Source organism: Aplidium turbinatum, chromosome 7, assembly GCF_918807975.1.
Source record: "Aplidium turbinatum chromosome 7, kaAplTurb1.1, whole genome shotgun sequence".
Lineage (NCBI taxonomy): Eukaryota > Metazoa > Chordata > Ascidiacea > Aplousobranchia > Polyclinidae > Aplidium > Aplidium turbinatum.
In genome coordinates this window covers 14,726,526-14,745,869 of record NC_137478.1, presented here as the reverse complement: position 1 = coordinate 14,745,869, position 19,344 = coordinate 14,726,526, and the positions used below count along the sequence as shown (strand labels likewise).

At 35.6% G+C, this 19,344-nt stretch overlaps 1 protein-coding gene across 1 annotated transcript in view; it reads left to right on the top strand.

The window, feature by feature from the left end:
• The window catches only part of LOC145773770 (gamma-aminobutyric acid receptor subunit beta-3-like), a 60,252-nt gene that overhangs the window by 25,483 nt on the left and 15,425 nt on the right, over window positions 1-19,344 (top strand). The window contains exons 6-7 of the mRNA XM_082584901.1: window positions 1,756-1,908; window positions 6,142-6,362. Of these exons, the coding sequence (XP_082441027.1) occupies window positions 1,756-1,908; window positions 6,142-6,362 (374 nt within the window). The remainder of the gene's footprint in view (window positions 1-1,755; window positions 1,909-6,141; window positions 6,363-19,344) is intronic.

Sequence of the window (19,344 nt, the reverse complement as noted above, 5' to 3'; positions counted from 1 at the left end):
ATATTGCGATTTAGCAGGATATTAAACTTATTACTACGGTACTTAGTATGCAAAGACAAAAAGAAAATACACTTTCATTGTATGCTCATTGCTAAATGAGGATAGTTTTCAAACATTTTGTTTGCATTAACGCACGAACATGAAAGTGTTGAGACTTTTCTCAGTTTTGTGACAAATTCAGTAGGCTAGTCCTATGAATGAATAACAATCTACTTCCGTCTCCACTGACGTGAGTTGATTATCAGCTAAGCATAACAGAGTCTTTTAAAATTTTCCGATCTTTTGTTTGTAGCTCGAAAAAATACATTGCTTTTCACTATTCGTCGCTGTGGAGGAAAGACCTTGCAGGCGTCATTTTCTTTCAGAAATGAAGCCTGTTTTTAGAAAGAATCCTGATTTTGGACTCTTTATTGAGCTCAGCTTCAACACTTTTCTCAACTTCAATACTTTCTCACCTTTGCATATGACCGTCCAGGCTCTGTGGATAGAGGTTTTCCGAAAGATTTTGCTGAGAATGCAAATTTTGTTTTCAAGTTTTGTGTTTGCGTTGGTCTTCGAACTAGTCCAGGTAGCTGGGAGACTTTGAATATCTAAATGATTGAATCATTTTTACATTTTCCCCTATTAACCTCTGTTCCCAAGAATTTCAGCTTCTTCAAGGAAAGCGTAGCCACTTTTTTAGCAGGACAAAGTTCAGCATTCCTTTTGCAAAGGTATTCGTGTTTCATTTCAATAACACTAAGAGCTTTTAAAAGCTCTTTGATTGTTTTACAATCATCTTCGGAAGACTTAAAAATCACCGCCACCGTTATGTCTTTACGTAACTCGTAGAAGCGGCAAAGTTACTTGAAGAAGCTATGTCGCTGAGTATTGCAATCAAAGAAGAGAAACTTCTTTTTTTCTGAAGGAGGCAATATTCTGAGGTTGTAAACTGTGATGATTGCGCACTACGGACGTTCTGAATAGCTTCACTGCCTTGCGTACTTTCGCAACAATTAATTATCTTGCTCTCAGATGCTCAAAGGTATACTATGTATCCCTTACAAATACGCTGCCTACTGCACATTTTCAACACTTTAAATTCGTATCGCGAAATTGGTCCAACGTCAGTCTACATTGTGGAAGTAGCAGGAGACAATGTTGTATGATGCTAAATAGCCAAATGCAATAAATGAGTACAAAACAGAGGGTGCACAGCATGAATAGCTTACAGCTTGACTGAACCATTTAAAGTGATTGATAAAAAAACATGTCGCATTCTGTCTAAATAAACACCTATGATTCTGTTTTTAAAATACGCCAAACCCGGATTTTGAAATTCTGCCCCAAATTGAAAGCCCCAGTCTCCATCGTATTACATTCTGTAAAACAACTAAGCAGGCTTGAATAAAAATAACGATAGATTGGATATCTATCACTACAGTCTTTTTAAACTCATTGCAGGACAAAAGCGAACAAAAATATATTTAACAAACTATTGTAGTCCTAACGTTTTAGCGAAATCAAGTTTGTCATCAAACTTTTATCCTTTAACTGTATCTCTCTTTGTGTTGAAGTGAGTAAGCAATGAAGCATTAGAAACAGCATATTGTGTGCTTTGTGTATGTTGAAAGCAAATGTTTTTTTCAGTTTTATTGATTAAATTGCATCAAAAAAACAAAAATAATAATCATAATAGTATGGCACAAACATATGTTTTTTTATACATATAAGTTGAAATAAAAACATTCCTACTTGATATTTTTGTTATTTCAGGGTCGTATCCAAGAGTCTCTCTTAGCTTTCGGCTGCAAAGAAATATTGGATTTTTCATATTGCAAACTTATCTTCCGTGTTCTCTTATTACTATTCTCAGTTGGGTTTCCTTTTGGATCAATCATGAAGCTACAGCAGCAAGAGTAGCTTTAGGTTAAACACACTTTGTTTATATTGCTTCCAAGAATCATTTAATTAACCTTCGTCTGAAGACATAGGTATAATTATTATTGACCAGACCGTAGTATGGACTGTATTGACCTGAAATTTCCTCACATCTCTTTATTTTTTAGTTAGATTTTGTAGGCAAAATTTTAGAAAAAAATCTTTACACTTTCTTGGGATAGGGGCAGCAGGTTAATTTTACACCCTGAACAGGTGGCATATCTATAATTGTACCTTTGCCTAGTTTGTATGAAATTAATGCAAGAAAAAAAAAGACCTAATTTTTATTTTTGAAGAAATAATTTTTTGTTGTAAAACAATAATTTAGAAAACATTTTTATTCATATTCACAAATCACATGTCACTTTTGCTTGTAAATGTTCGTCGTAAACAGGTTGGACGCTAACCATCCAATTGTTCCTGGTTTTATGTTGTTTCCGATTATAATCTCGTCAGACATAGAAACGGCCAACAATCATAGTTGGATTTGTCCAGGTCTTCCACAACTTTATTTTTTATTTCCTCATCATCAACTATGTATTTACTCATATTTTTTCATTTTAAAAACTATTTTCCTCCAAAATTTTCTCTTCACACAATACACATGTTATTGACTAAAAACCTTGGTTATTTTTCTACAAAACTTGGAAGTGCAGAACATATAAACGTAAGCTATAGCTTGTTAGTTCTAGAACTAAACATTTAACAATGTTCATGTTGAAAAAACACCGTTGTAACAATTAAAATAATAAAATTACTTGCACAGAAATTTGATACATGGTGAACTGCAACATGACAACAAAATTGACAAAAGTGGCAACTGGCGTGGTTAAATCGAGCTATTAAAGTTGATGAATTCATGTTTGGTCAGCCAGGCCTATGCTTTGCACTTGAAATTTTCTGGTACTGATGCAATCATAAAAGTTCCTTCCATGAGCTAAGTTTTTGTTGACTTTTTGTTTGGCACATAAAGTTGAGAGGATGACTGGTTGAGAAGTGATGCAATACATGGCTGGGCTATATGGAGAAAACATTATTCCGGTTCCAGCTTACATATCTACTATAACTGCTAGCTGACATGCTACAGCCATACCCATACTACCTCGGCTAGTTCATTATAATAAAGCATTTTTGTTGTTGGTTTTCACATGGCTGCATATTCTAAAACTAAAATATCAAGCCATTCAAGCAACAAATTAGTCTAAATGGTAACTTGATAGGCGGTCTTGTTTATAAAAGTCTGTTTTGTAAAGTTTGAGGAATTTGAAGTATGAAGTTTTTCGTTTACAAATAAGCCGAATATAGACAGTAGAAATCAAAACAATGAAAACTATTAATACTACAAAAAGTGCTCAATGCTAAGCAAAACAGCAAAGCAGAGCGAATCAAATCAAATATAATTATTACCAGGGCTGGATTTCAGCCGGAGCGGTCCGGAGCGCCGCTCCGGAAGTTCAGTCAAAAATTTGAATTCTCCGGAACGGCGTTCCGGAAGCTCAAATATTCTATACTCTTATTATGCTTTGCCCTGTTCAGTAAAAGTAGATCCATAATTCTTGATAAGTCGAACACGTTAAATCGCGTATCCATTCTGATAATATATCTTTGTACCAGTCTTGACGGAAGCGAACCTGTGAATGTATTTGTCTTGTTGAGCTCGCTAGTCTTACGGTGAATGGCATCTATGATTTCCTGAAAAGCTGCCTAAAGTCATATGGCATGTCTACAACATTTTTATCTTCTTGTTTGATTGGTGTTGAATGTGATGGCGCGGCTGTGATGATAGGTCGCAAAAATGGTGTAGCAAAATGGCTTCGTGATTAATTTTCCAGACATTGTGGTGTGGTATTGTGCAACCATAGATTGGAACTATCGGTTCGTCATGCTGTAAAATCAGTCAGTAATTTGAATCGATTTCGATCTTTTATAGACAAACGCTATAGCCTTTACCACCCTTCTCCTAACAATAGCAAGAAATTGGGTGAATGTGCAGTGGCTGTTGAAGTGCAGTTGTTGAAAATCGGAAGGGTAGGCCTACTGGACACACGTTGGGTAGCCTCGAGTGTCCGCACAGTTAATGCCGTCTGGAATGATTTTCCAGCACTTGTCAAATTTTTCAAAAAGAAGGCTATTAGCGACACAAGAGATTCTTGGGAACGTACGAAATATCAAGGACTCTTGTCGAAGATAACATCCACGGATATCTTGTTGGACTTGGCTTTAATGTACGAATACTCGCTAGAATTATCCGAAATAGCCTTGAACTGTAAAACAGAGCATGTAGGCTACTATTTGAGATGCAGATAACAAAATTAATAATCTTGCAAAATTATTTGAAACACGAAGGAACGAACCGGATGACATTATGGCATTGCTAAGGATGCTGAAGAAAACTTAGAGTTTAAAGATGTAGAATTACATGTAAACAATTGCAGAAATAGCCCTCTAATCAATCCCCGCATCTTCTGCACTGTAAATAAAAAAGTGTAGTTTTAACCACTTCTAGGGGTGGTCTAAAAATTCCACTTCTACTTTTTCATTCCCACTCCATAGCTTATAGGGAAAATGGTCATTTCCACCCTACCAAAGGGTGGTATTTGCCACCCAACAGAGAAGGGTGTATAATCACATAGGAAATTCCATCCAAGATCGCTTGTTGAATTCAACAGACTTGTCATTTATTAACAGCTGAAAAATACTTGATTTAACTATTTGGCCAGAGGACACAGTAATGACACACGGAGAAAACGAAATCATTGAAGTGGCAAAGAGATTGCGCTTAAATGAACGCGAAGCTGCTGTGAGAGGACTTCGTGAATATATAACTACGAAAAGAAGATCCCAGAGTCTTCAAAATTTGATAACGTCACTATAATCCCTTCCAATTTCATCGAGCGAGTGTGAGCGCAGATTTTCACAAATGAACCTCATACTGACATCTAACCGTGCTTCTCTACACACTGTAACTGCTTCAAGTTTACTCTTTATGCGAATGTGAATTATAAGATAAGAGACAGTCAACCGCTTCAAGTGGACAGTTTGCTGGGTGGTTCACTAAAAACAGAAAAGTTTTATTAGTCATCTTTATGCGAATGATCCGTCTTCCAATGAGAAATTTTTAACCAGCTAAGTATGTTGGATCCTGATTACGCCATGGACGTAACCCGGCAATTGAGACCCGAAGTCGCCAGAGGTTTTATGATTTTGAATACGATAAGTGTCTTAAAAATTGTAGGCTATAACTTGAAAAATCAAAAATCAAAAGTGGAAAAAACTAAAAACAAATTTTCTTCTATTTTTTTCTAGGCTATAACTTGTATTTTTTTTCTATTATTGTTTCACTAAAATATGAATATTTGCATTGAACAACGCTATACCATCTATAGACCATGATACTTACTTTAGCAACGTTTTAGGTACATCAAAAGTGTGTTGTTTCAAAGTCTTATAAAGACATATTTCTGAATTTCTTTTACATTTGCATTGAACAACGCTATACCATCTATAGACCATGATACTTAGGCTACTTAGCAACGTTTTAGGTACATCAAGTGTGTTGTTTCAAAGTCTTATAAAAACATATTTCTGAATTTCTTCTACGGCACCTAGCCCATTTGGAAAGTAAAACACTAGCGCTCCGGAAGCTAATCTTCTGGAAATCCACCACTGATTATTACTATCTGAACCCTTAACAGTTTGTTTCACTTAAATAAGGATCATCAGAAGGACCTGAAAAATATGCGAAAGCAATAAATCTGTAATTCCTGAAAAGATATTAAATATTATAACCATAATCCAATCTGCAAAAAAAACGCTTAATAAACACAAAATAAACAAGTATTAAAAAAACAAAAGCATCTCAAATAATATTTTTGAAAATTCAAGAAGTATGAAGAACACAGCCAACAAAAAAATTTGACAGACTGCTATAGCTTACAAAGCTTTACAACGTGAAGTTAACTTCAAAAAGACAAGCCTGACATTTTAGTAACAGACGAAATCAATTTTATGTGTACTGATTGTTGAAACAATGCGAAGCCGACATAGCTGGACGGCAGATGACACCAAGTAAAACACATGAAGGTCAATAATTAATAAAAAATGCAAAATTTTAAACTTTTTTTTATTTTAAAGTTTTATTTTATAAGGTTGTTGAAACTTTATAACTTTTTTTTAATTGACATTGTCATTTTATATTTTATTAAAGCTGTATCATTTCAGGTATCACAACTGTGTTGACGATTACAACAATCAGCACAAATGTCCGCCAGTCGCTACCAAAAATTCCTGACATCAAAGCTCTTGATGTTTATCTGCTGGCCTGTTTTGTATTTGTATTTTTTGGCTTGCTGGAGTATGCTATGGTTAATTGCACTTTCTATGGCAATATAACACGTGTGAAAAAACAGAAGCTAAAGGCAAAGCTTCTTGAATCTATGGAGGTTAGTTTTGTAACCATCTTCTTGTTTCGTATGAGACAGGATTGTTCGAATTTCAGGGCAGGTGATGGAAAGTCAGGTGAGTGTAGCTTCGTCTAGTGGTGTCGGCTATACCATGCATTCCATTTGATGCCTTGTAAATAGGACATTCAAGAATAACATGGTCAGCAGTTTGTTCCTTTGCGGCTCATTCGGAGGCCGATGAAGGAGTCAAATCCCACTTGTACATGTTGGAATGAAAGCGGCCGACTCCTGTTCGGATTCTGCGTAACCTAAGTCGGCCGGCCGGAGCATGCCCATACCTGGGGGGGGGGGAGGTGCGCCGTGTGAGGTATAAATCCATGGAGTTTGGTGTCGGCGGAACACCACGCTCATTCCAAGTGTCTTCCATATAATGTGCCAGGTTGATGATATGATCGCTGAATGGTTGTATTAATTCAGCGACAGCTGGTACAAAGGGGTGTCTTCACTTTTGCCGCCGGGAGGGTTCCTGTTGTAAGACAGAAGTTTTGATTGGAGCAAGTGGTTGGAATCTACCGCCCGGCAAGCCAGATACTCTATTGGAGTTGAGCCCAGGCATCCAGTCACAGTTCGTAATGCGTGGTTAATTGGCCGGTTGATGAGGCAGATGTAGGCACTGCGACACCAGGCAGGGCTGCAGTATGTAGCAGTGGAGTTAACCAAAGCAAGGGTTGCAGTGCGTAAGGCAGTGCTTCTCAGCCTTTATTTGTGGCGACCCAAATATTAAAGTTAAATTAGTAGCGAAGATATGGCGACCGTATTTTCAAAACTACGTTTCGCACAACGTTTTGTAAGCATGAAAAAATGAGCCACACTCATATTCACGGATTATCATATCAAATTCTCATATCAATGAACCCAAATGCCTTTCCATGACAAGCTGGACATCGTCAAAGCCTAACTCTGCGTCTTCCAGTAATTGATTAAAAACAGTAAATGATGCTGTTTTCTGGGACGCGATCTTCCTCTTCCACAACTTCAGCTTTTCGTAAAAGCAATCAGTTTTTCAGATACATCGACCAACATTTTGTTTGGTCCTTGCAAAGATTTATTCAGCATGTTCAGCTGCGAAAATAGGCTATATCAGAAAGATACGCCACATTTTTGATCCTTTTACGCCACAGTTTTGATCAGCAAACTTTTCTGCCAAGCTATGTTTCTTGTTTATTAAAAATTCCTTCATCTCCTTGCGCAGAGTTACAAATCTCTCCAGTAGCCTACTTTGTCACGAGATAACCATCTCACATAAGGAAAGTACAACAGATGTCTGTATTCTGCATTAATGTCTTTGCATAATTTTTCAAATAGTGGTGAGCTCAGTGATTTGGCCTTTATGAAGTTGACGATGTGAGTTATATCTTGCATGACAGTTCCGAATTCAGTTGAAAGCCTGCAAGATGCTAAATATCCTCGATGGACGAAACAGTGACTGACGAGTACATTATGATTCACTTCTTTCACACGAGCAGTGAAACCTTTGTGGGATCCAAGCAAAGCTGGAGCTCCGTCACTGCAAATACTGGAGCATTTTGTCTACTCTAACCCTCTTCATTCATAAATTAGGCGACCAAAGCAAAGATATCTTCACCTCGTGTTGTTGTTTCCAAAGCAATGCAAAAAGTGAACATAGTAACCATACAAGCTTAAGTATTTGACGAATTTACAGGTAGACAAGTGATGTTCAAAGATTGAAAGGACTGCGGGAAATGCAATAATTTTTTTATTTGATAAGGTTTAAAACAATAAATTGTCCAATTTTAGCAATTAATTGTATATGTTTGGAGTGATTTTTGAAGCAATTAATTGTTACAATTCCCTAGTCTAGAGTTTACTGTTGTGTACACTTTACTGCAAAATGTGTGTGGCAACATCGTCGGGTGAAACCTGCGGCGTAGTTAGAATAGTGGAAATTACGAAAACTAAAGATGTGGTAGGTAGTTTTAACTTTGTTCAAGGGACATTATCTTTTGCCACCACATTTTAGGCTACAGCGACCCAGCCAAATAAAACGGCGACCCAGTTTTGGGTCGCGACCCAGGGGTTGAGAAGCACTGGCGTAAGGCATCAGCGTCTGCACCACACGTTGTGCCGGTTAAGCGTTTTAGCAAGGCGACGAGAGATGTCAGTTTCTTGCGTAGTGAATGTAAATGGTGACGATATGTGAGTGGCCTGTCAAGCGACGTTGGCTCTGGACAAGACAGCAAGATCTTGTCGTTGATGATCACTTTCAGGTCACTTTGAGCCTCGTTGTTGTTGAGATGGAAGGTTGCGTCACCGTTTTACTTTCGTTGAGCTTCAGTTTCTATTGATGGAGGTATCCTGATATGGTGGCCATGTCTAAGCTCAACGTTGTTTCTAATGATTGCCAGTCTTTCGCAGAGTATAAGACTTCTAGATTTTCCGCTATCGATGGTTAAGGTACACTCCTGTTGTGGATGATCTCCATGATCATTTTAACCATGTGTCTATCAGGGTGTAGGCGGAGTAGCTTGTAGACTAGGCCACAGTGCCATACTATCTAGTGCCCTTTGCATCGCTTATTGGTTTATTCAGCTTAGGGATCGCGACGACCAGGGACCTTCATACTTTCGAAATCTTGAGGAAGCACAATTGTCTGGGTCGTCCGGTGAGGATATTGAGTGTGCTCCTTCTGTAAGGCTTGAATGTAAAAGATCGATAGATTTTATGATCTCTGTCTAGCGTTCTGTTCTTTTTTGCACCGAGTCTTTCCCGAAGAGCCTTGCCGCTGACGGTGTTGTTTCACCATGAGATGTTTCACCGCTTGACTGATTCACTTGGAATTGGTGTCTTGAGTGGTACTACTGTACAATAATGAGAGAAAGTTAGTGTTGGGACCGAGGGAACTTTTGTAGCACACGTCTGTCTGAAAGCTGATTATTGCCAGTGCTGCAAAAGCCATACCTGGGTTTGTTCCAGTGGGGCATAGTTGTTGTTTGATGTTTGAGTTATTATGTTATAGATATTTTTTTTTGTAATACAATATATTAAACCCACTAAGGCTACTTTGTTTTGTTTGTTTATGGTTCAAGAAAGCAAACTCTCTACCAAAGTTTTATCAACTTTATATGAGTGTATCAAAAAATCATTTCTGTATATAAATCCATCATCATCATTTTGTTCCTTCCTCGTATGAAGGGTTGGATACAATGCGCCATTGTTCTTGACCATGAGCTGTGCGTACTGCACATTCATAAGTTAATTTTGTCCATTTTGTGATGTTTGTTGTCCAAATCATTCTTGGTCTGCCTTTGCTTCTTTTACCGTTTATCTTCCCTTCTATTAATGATCTTTGTAGTGAATTTTGCCTTATCGTGTGTCCGAAATACTTCAATTTTCTTCTTTTGACTGTTTGTAAGAGCATTTTGCTTGAATTGAATTTGGAGAGTACTTCATCGTTAGTGATTTTTTGTTTCCATGAAATTTTTAACATTTGCCTGTATGTCCAGAGCTCGAAGGCATCGATCCGTTTCTCCATTTTTTTGTGATATTGTCCAAGTTTCAGAACTGTATAATAGGGTCGACCAGATATAGCATTTTAAGATCCTGAGACGAGTTGATAAATTTAAACGTTGATTGGTTAAAATATTTTTCATTTTTCCAAATGTAGCTCTTGCAATTTCTATCCGTCTAAGAATTTCATGGTCACACCTCCCATCTTCAGTTATTAAATGACCAAGATATGAAAAAGATTTTACTTTTTGTATAATTTCATTGTCAATTATAATTTGGAGTACTGGAGTGTCTGGTGATTTTGAGATTATCATTGATTTGGTCTTTTTAGCGTTAATTTTCATATTAAATTCTCTACCAATTGAGTTAACATTGTCCAATATTTCTTGAAGATCTTCTTGTGATTCAGCCAACAGAACAGTATCATCAGCATAGCGTAAATTAGTTATATTCAAGCCACCAACTTTTACTCCTTTGATATCATCAATGGATCGAAAAATCATTTCTGTGTATAAATTAAAAAGACATGGAGAAAGTACACATCCTTGGCGTACTCCACGCTTGATATCAATTCCTTTAGACAAATCTTTTTCCATGCGAATAAATGCTTTTTGATTCCAGTACAAATTGACAATAAAACGTAAGTCTTTGCCATTCATACCAATATTGGACAAACAATGAATTAGTTTCTCATGGTTAACTCTATCAAATGCTTTCTCATAATCAATAAAACATGCATATACATCTTTATTTACTGCATTGTAACTCTCACAAATTGTTCTGAAGTTAAGTATACCCTCTCGTGTTCCTTTACCAGTTATAAATCCACTTTGAGTCATGCTAACCTCATTCTCAATAGATTTTCGATTTCTTAATAAAATTATTCTCAACAAAATTTTCAGTACATGACTGATCAAACTTAATGTTCTAAAGTCACTGCAGTTCTTTGCTTTGGATTTCTTTGGTAGTCTGACAAAAACAGTTTCATTCATTTCTTTAGGTATAAATCCAGTCATATATATTTCATTACATAATTTGTGTAATATGTGTATGCGTTTTAAACTTATGCCATTGAGTGCTTTTAGCATTTCTGGATAAATGTTATCCTTTCCTGCAGCTTTATTACATTTCAGATCTTGAATGGCTTTCTCAACTTCAGATATCAATATTTCTTCTCCTTCATTATTGGTAATTTCAGGCATACATGTTCTATCATCATCATATAATTCTGTTACATACTCTTCCCATCTACTTTTTATATCCTCTTCCTGAAATAACATTTTTCCTCCACTATCCATGATGCAGCTGTTTGCTTGTTCAACTTTCTTCAAACATGTTAGCTGTTTAACTTTAATGTGTAATTCAAGTGACTTATGAGATGCTTCTAGATGTTCTATTTCACTGCATTGATTTTCCCACCACCTTTGTTTAGCATCTTTGCATAATTGGGATATTTCCTTATTTAAAGCTTTATATTTCTTGTGATTATTGAATTTGTTTTTCTTTCTCTGTTGCATTAAGTCAAGTATCTTCTCAGTAATCCAAGGCTGTTTAATGTTTTTCCTCTTTGATGGTAAAATATTGGCAGCTGCATCATTTAAGGTTTCTTTAATTTCATTCCAACTTCTATCTATAGTTTCTTGTGTAATTACTTGAGGAATTTCTGTTTGCTGTAATAATTCAAATTTATTGTTTACTGTAATACTGAATTTCTCTCGATATTGTTCATTTTTAAGCATGTTCATGTCCATATGTTCTGACATATTTGTTCTTTTCACTCTTTTTAGCTTTATTTGGATTTTCATAACAACTGGATTGTGGTCAGACATTATATCACACCCTGGATACGTTTTAACTTGTCTTACTGCATTTCTGAACCTCTGGTTTATCATAACATAGTCAATTTCATTCCGAAATTGATAACCTGGACTTTGCCATGTATACAACCGCCTAGCAGGATGTTGAAAAAGAGTGTTCGCTATTACTAAATCATTAAGTTTACAAAACTCCAGCAACCTTCTTCCACGTTCATTTAAATTGCCAAATCCATAACGACCAGTTGTGGGATATTCATGATGATCACCCAATATTGCATTAAAATCGTCCATTACTATATTAACTTCTCCACTTTTAGTATATTTAAGTACATCCTTTATTGACTCATAAAACAATAAGACATAAGACATGGAAAAACTACACATTCTTGGCGTGCTCTACTCTTGATGTTAACTTTATTGAACAAATCGTTTCCATGCAAATAAACGTTTCTCAGTTCAGTGCAATTTTATATTGAAAAGTAATCTTTGCCATCCTAGCCAAATTTAGACAAACAGTGAATTAATGTTTTGTAATGAACCCTATTAAATGCTTTATAAAATCTCATAATCAGTAAAATGTTTATGTAGGCTATACAATACATCTTTTATCACTTACTGGATTATAACTTTCACTGAATGCTTTAAAGTTAAGTATTCCATCATCGTTTATCAAGCATAAACCGACTTTGATTTATAATACTGTAATTTTACTTTCACTGTCCAATTTGATCAACAATTACATCAAATTTGATTTGTCCTTGTACCTTGACGCTGTCTGCTAAAGTCCAATGCTTTTACCTTTACTTAAAACACCCACTCTGGCTTCTTATCAACCACTCCAACCACCCCAACGCAATCCCATGGCATGCAAATTGTCTCTGATAGAGACTTATTGCGCTGTGTCTATAGAAAGCCTGGTATCATGTCATTTTATTTCAAATTATAATCTCATCCCAGCAGTGTTTACAAAACATACAATTCACTCTTCTTTCCTACAGAGAAATGTTTGAATACTAACTTTCAGGTATTCATGCTTGCGTAAAAAAACATTTAGAACATGTAAGCATATATTTTAAAACTGCAATCAATGTGATTAGCGGTATGTAGTATGGGTTTGTGGAAATTTAAGATTTATACTTCGCACCACGTTTGAAAGGATAGTAGAGAGATAATAAACACGATAACCATTTACTTTTTCTTATTGTTTCTATTGTTACATCATATGTTTACCATTGAATATAGCTATGAATGGCTTTATGATGTGAAATGATATAGGCTTCTTTTTGTCAACTATGGTCAACTTTGTTTTGTGTTTATTTTTTGTATTTTTATGATTTTACTACATTGACTTTCTGAAAAAAATTGAATTATTGAAAAATCCACATTATCTATATGATGAAAGCACAATGTGATACAGCTTTCCTTGCTCCACTTGTCTGATTGCCAGTATTGTCACAATAAGATCCAACTACATTTTTTGTGTCAAGGATGGTGTTAAATAACAGAAAACTCGCTCTTTTTGTTTTCATATTCTTGAAATTACTAACGTACTTTTCAGTTTTATTTAATAAAAACAGAATATCATGGTCAGACATAGATTATTCCATACAGATGAAAGACAACAGGATCATTGGGTTTCAGTTGCATCATTCAAATGTAATTGCTTAGCTTTGTTTTTGTTTATAGTGCAACAAAATTACATCTTTGCAAAATAACCGATACACGGTAATCACTTTATTCTATCAAAGCCGGATTAATTAAATTCTGAAAAAAAAGACAACTTGTAAGTTTATTATACTGTACATTAAAACAAGACCATTACAGTAAATGGCGATAGTAGATTAGACATTCGACTATCCAATAAAAAAAGATTCCTCACAGGTACGAACTGAAATAAAAGTGAAAAAGTAACATTGTCGGAAACAGTGTATTTAGTAAAGCCTACTTCGAAAAATAAAAAGTGCTATCGTCGTGGTTAGGGACAGTAGATTACCGGGACAAGCAACTCCGTTGTTCCGCCAACATTAGGAGGGTAAATTGCCAATTTGACATTTTTTTCACGCTTTGCTGCTGGCTTGCTTTCAACTAAAAACTTTAAATTACTTCAAAACCAACTTCACTCTTTTTATATAACCCATAAAAAATACATTATTTTGTAAATAAATAAAAAAATTACCCTTCTAATGTTGCGGATGAACGAAAAAGCGGATGTAGTTAACAATCCCGGTATCTACTATCCCTACGTCGTGGTAATTCCAACCCCAACGCCAATGACTACAGGTATAAAGACGCCACCTGCAATTTTGTCATCTTACAGGACACTTACAAACTGTTTGCCAAAAAAAAGATAAACAGTTCAAACCTTCTAAGGTAAACTGGATCGAGGAAATTAATATGCTCTCTAGTTCTTACAGAAAACCTCGAAGCTGGAAGTACCGATCTCTTCCATTAACCCTATATGTAGCGACACGGGGCTACATGAGGACGCCCTACACTAGTAGTGAAATATTTCACAGAAGGAAATATGCTAGAAATGTGAAATTTCGAGTTTTCTAAACCTCTGCTGGTTATTTTTCTACTTTCTTGCCCTTCATAATAAGCATTTCGTTTCAGGTGGCTAGACATTTTCGTGCAATGCTAGATATATATAATTGAATTTAAGTGGAATATAAATGTTAGTACAAATACTTTGAAATGTAAAAACGCCCCAAAATGCCTTATATTTATGAGCAAAAGTATTTTTTTGTTTAGTTTAGCATTATGATATATTTCAAAATTTTCAATTTTGAAGCTATATTTAGGAAAGTAGAATAAAAACTGACTTTCTGACGCCTTTTCATCTCAAACACTTTATTACAATAAATTTGTTGAGTAAAAATTTAATTTCTATACGCCCAATACACATGGCTACTATCTTGTATAATAGTTTGGCTCTTTGATTTCCATAGCTCCCGTTATTAACGATTAATTAGCACGGGGCTAAGATAGCCGTGACGTGCTTTCCGCGTACGAAAACAGCTCGTATTAGGATATGGTTAATATTGTAACAGCATACCTAGAACTGGACACTGCTACAAATGGAAATTTCCTTTTCAGCGACGTCTGGACTCAAGTAGGCCCATCTCAACGACAAGCACCAGTGTCGCAGTTCCAATCTGCAAGCAAGCATCTAATGCCAATAACGGGCTCTTTCACAGCCCAGGTAACTTGTCCTTCCACGGAAAGGTCAGATTTTTTCCATTTGTAGTCACGGAAATCAAAGAACTAGGCTAATCTTTGCTAGGTTGTGATGCAATTTCTTCTTTAGGAATTTCTATCGATAAATGTCTGACTGTTCTACTTTAGAGAGCAATCATTCGTGCGACAAGCCTGATAAGAGTGAGGAAAAATCATGCTCCTTTTTATGTGACTACTTTAAAGATATTTTTTAAGCCCGAACTCGGGTGCTTACGAAATTATGAACTAAACATACATTTTAAATCTGATGTTAAACCAGTTTTTCTCAAAACCCCAGGCTTGTAGCCTATCTTTTGCGAGAGGAAGACTTAGCCAAGGCCTATGATTCAGATATTGTACGTGGTGATTGGACACCAGTTCAGTTTTGCGATTGGGGTTTCCGATTGGGACACACCGGTTGTTCCAGTAGTCCGTAAGCCTTCAAACTCTTCAGAAGCGAAGGCCAAGCTACGCGTACGGTTTCAGTAAGATAGACTTGGCTGATGCCTACAATCAGATTCGTGGTAACAATTTCAACAGAGAACTGAAAATCCAATCACCGAGCTTTTCCATCTGAGTTTTCGACATCTTCAAGTCTAAACCTTGGTTTTGTTGTCTTGCTTTCTCAATTTTCTTGATCTGTTTCTCGGTTAGCAAAAGTGATGCATTTGTTGGACCACGTAGACTTGCAGAAAACAATCGAATTGTTACTCCTTGTTTATTTTTTCAAGCAGAAACAATTTTTCTTTTTTGATTTTTTGACAAATTCAAATCAAATTTTAAATAACACATCTTGATCTTTTATTACACACTAGAAAATTATTATTATTCTAAATTCAAACCAAGAAGCGTTATGTTCTTGAACGGAGAGTTTTCCCCAAGGTAAGAACAAGATCCATGAATTGGTTTTGGAAAGTAATATGGAGTCCCAGACTCAGTCCCAGGTAATCTCAATCCGTTCTCTAGAAGATTTGGTAAAATTGCTTCGGTTAAGCTAGCTAGTAGAGTTCCAAGAAATTCGAACCTGCCCAGTCTTCCACACTTAACTGCGAGCCTGTGTCTGAGTCCTGGTATTCGTTCATAGCATCCATGAAACTCCTGTACGATCTTGTGTAGCTTCTGTTCCCTGGATTGAAATAAATACATTATTTTCTCTGGTTATTAATGTTGATTAGTGTTCAACTCCAAAGGTGGGTTAAACTTGGTTGTAAAATGGTGTGAAAGGCCAATTCCCTTCTTTGAATCGAAAAACAAGGTTGTCATTTATTAATACTTGATTTAACATTATCAAACTCATCTTTTGTAAGACATCTTGTTTTCCTTCGTTTATTGAGAATTTGTAATATTTCATTGGTTGTTGTTTCCTGCTTCTCTAGATGGCATTAAGATTCATTCAGATTAATAACACCAACTCCTGTACCATATCTCAAGGTGGATGAAATGGATTTCAAAATCTCATTATATTTTTTGTTGACTTTAATTTCTTTATTCATTCGTCTCTTTCTTCATCTAAAATTTCATGACTTCGCATTCGCCCACCTTTTACTTTGTTTGAGCAGCATAAGCTCTTTGGGTCTCAAGTGTTTTCAGGTCTCTGAATTGGTGAATATTCAGATCTAATCTTTGTATTTCCAACAATTTTTTTCTTCTGGATTGAAATTCCTTTTCAAAATTAACAATAAACGTGGAAGGAGCCTCTGAGTCATGGGGAGGAGGCTCTACCATTGGTAAAGTGTCAGGTGGTGATGGATAAATACCAGGTGGTTTCAGCTTTTCAAATATTGGTTTAACCTGTTTCTTAGCGTCATGTTGAAATTCTTGTTCTTCCAGTTTCTGGGTGATAAAATGCTTGTTTAAACTCTTCCTTTGTTTCAAATATTGAGCAAGTACTTTGTCAGTCACGTTTTTTAAGTTCTTTTTCAATTACAAAATATCTCTTTAAGCCTAAGCAAAATAAAAAAGCTGAGCAAAATAAAAGTTATCAAACCTTTTCCTATATATCAAAGGTATATGCTTGGCTGTTCTGTCCATGACCATAAAACTAAATGGTTCCCTAGTTGCTTCATGGTAAATCTTTTTAAATTCGTTGGAAGTAGTACCTTTTGCGTGATCGTCTGCAATGTGTCTGATGTCTTTATTATCTAAATTACCGAAAAAGACAAAGCAGCTAGTATTCCTTCAAATGTATTGTGGTACGTCGTAGTATGATTGAGTCAAACAGGCACAATTACAATTCTAGTTCGGAGACAGCGAACAATGCTCTTTAATCTTGTTCATGTTCTTTGAATCAATTTATATGTCAACAAAAACCACCACCTTATGTGTTGTATTGTCAAGTTCTTCTACTGGAATCGTCTTTTCAGGGTTCAATATTTCTGCAAAATCGAGTAGACTGTACTTTGCTTGTTCAGGGTTACTTGTATACATAGAACATTCATCGAAATTTATTCCCTTTTTTAGCATATTCAAAAGAAGATTATTTTTTCAATGACCGGTAGACCCAACAATCATAAAATGACAGTTTGGGATCAACTCGTGATGTCTACAAATATCCTCGGTGAGTAGTTCATCATCGTCATTAGTTATTTCCATTCTTTTATTAAATGACAATCACAAAATTAGGTACAATATCTGGAGGGGTTGGTGTAGTCACCCACGTTGTCCAATTAATAAAAAAGTATCTAAAGCAGGAGATGAAATGTTTGGCGAGCTAGACATGACCGAGAATAAAATAACCAATGTCAGACCCCCAGAGAACCTTAGAGATGCCCCCAACAAGGAATACGTGGATCAACATGGGAAATTCTCCAGAGATCCACCAGTATCAGATTCAGTATTAGCTAATTTAAGTTTCCGGGACAACAATCAGGTGATTTCACCTTCCAGTATTCATTATTCAAGATTGGAGTCTGTATGGAATTAGTGATATCATTGATGCCTCAGGACAAAACATCAGGATTTTTACTTCACTAGACAAAGGACTTGTAAGGGTTGGAAGCAAAACTATAACAAAGCAAAAAAAAATTGAATCCCAGTTGAGGATCACGATCCTGCTACAAAGAGTTATGTTGATACCAGAACGACAATAAGAAACGACTACTTAGATATGAATGGATGTAGAATTTCTAGATTATCAGATCTGTTTCATTCTACTGACGCTACAACAAAAGAGTATGTAGACGGTACATTTGTTGAATCACTAAACATTGGAAGTCTTTGCAAAACTGGACTAAATCCAGAAAACAGACGGGTTCTAACTTCCACTAATATAACGTTTCAGGAAATGCCATCATAAGACTTTAGAATATCTTAACTCAGGAAGAAGAGCTAACAATTATGCACATTGCACACAAACTCAGGAAAATTTATTAAAGTTGGAAATGAAATTATTATTCAAGCACTCATTGATCCGGTTGATCCAATTCATCCAACAACATAAGGGTATGTTGATGAACAAAAATCAAAGCTCGCAATTTTCGAAAATATTGAAAAAGCGGTGTCGTTTTCTATTTTGAATCTAATTGTAGTTGATTTCAATCGTTTGCGGAACTCGGTCGTTTTTCATCTCTTTCAAACAAAGTGGATTGTCGTAAGAACATCAGTGATTGTTAAATTTTTAATCAGTGGAACAGTATGGTTTGAGAATTTTTGTGGGCAAAGAAAGCTTTTTCTCATGTTTTTTAAAGAGAATCAAGAAATACATAGAGTGAAAATCAAACCATCTCAATTCCAAACACATTTTAATTTTGAAATCACAAAAGTAACAGCAACTGAAAAATTTAAATTTATACACAATTTCAATTCATCAAAAACTAATTTCAATCTTGACTTTCTTTGTGTCACAGAATTTCTTTAGGGAATTTTTTTTTATTTGAAGAAAAAGTGAATTTCAATCATTATCATCATTAAGTTCCTTCCTCTCGTCGAGGGTTGGAGGCAATGAGACGCCAAGTTTCTCTGTTGTGAGATGTTTCTACTGCAGTTTTGTAATTAAGTCCTGACCAGTCTTCAATATCATTAGTCCAAACTCTTGGTGGTCTGCCCCTATTTCGTTTGCCGTTCATTTTTCCTACTAGTAGTTGTCTTTGAATAGAATTATTGCAAATCATGTGGCCAAAATATTTCAATTTTCTTGATTTAATTGTTTGTAGAATTGCCATGTTGGTTTGTATTCTGGATAGTACATCTTTGTTTGTGATTTTATCCTTCCATGAAATTTTAAGCATTTTCTATAAATCCACATTTCAAATGCCTCAAGTCGTTTAACCAATTGTGATGACAGTGTTTATGTTTCTGCATTGTAAAGTAACGTAGTCCATATACAGCATTTCATATTCGTTTACAGCGTTGATGCTAATTTTGAGTGTTGTTAATGTCTTTTTCATTTTTATGAAGTTGTTTCTTGCTATTTCTATTCATCTCAATATTTCCGTATCGCATCTGCCATTTTCAGTTATTGT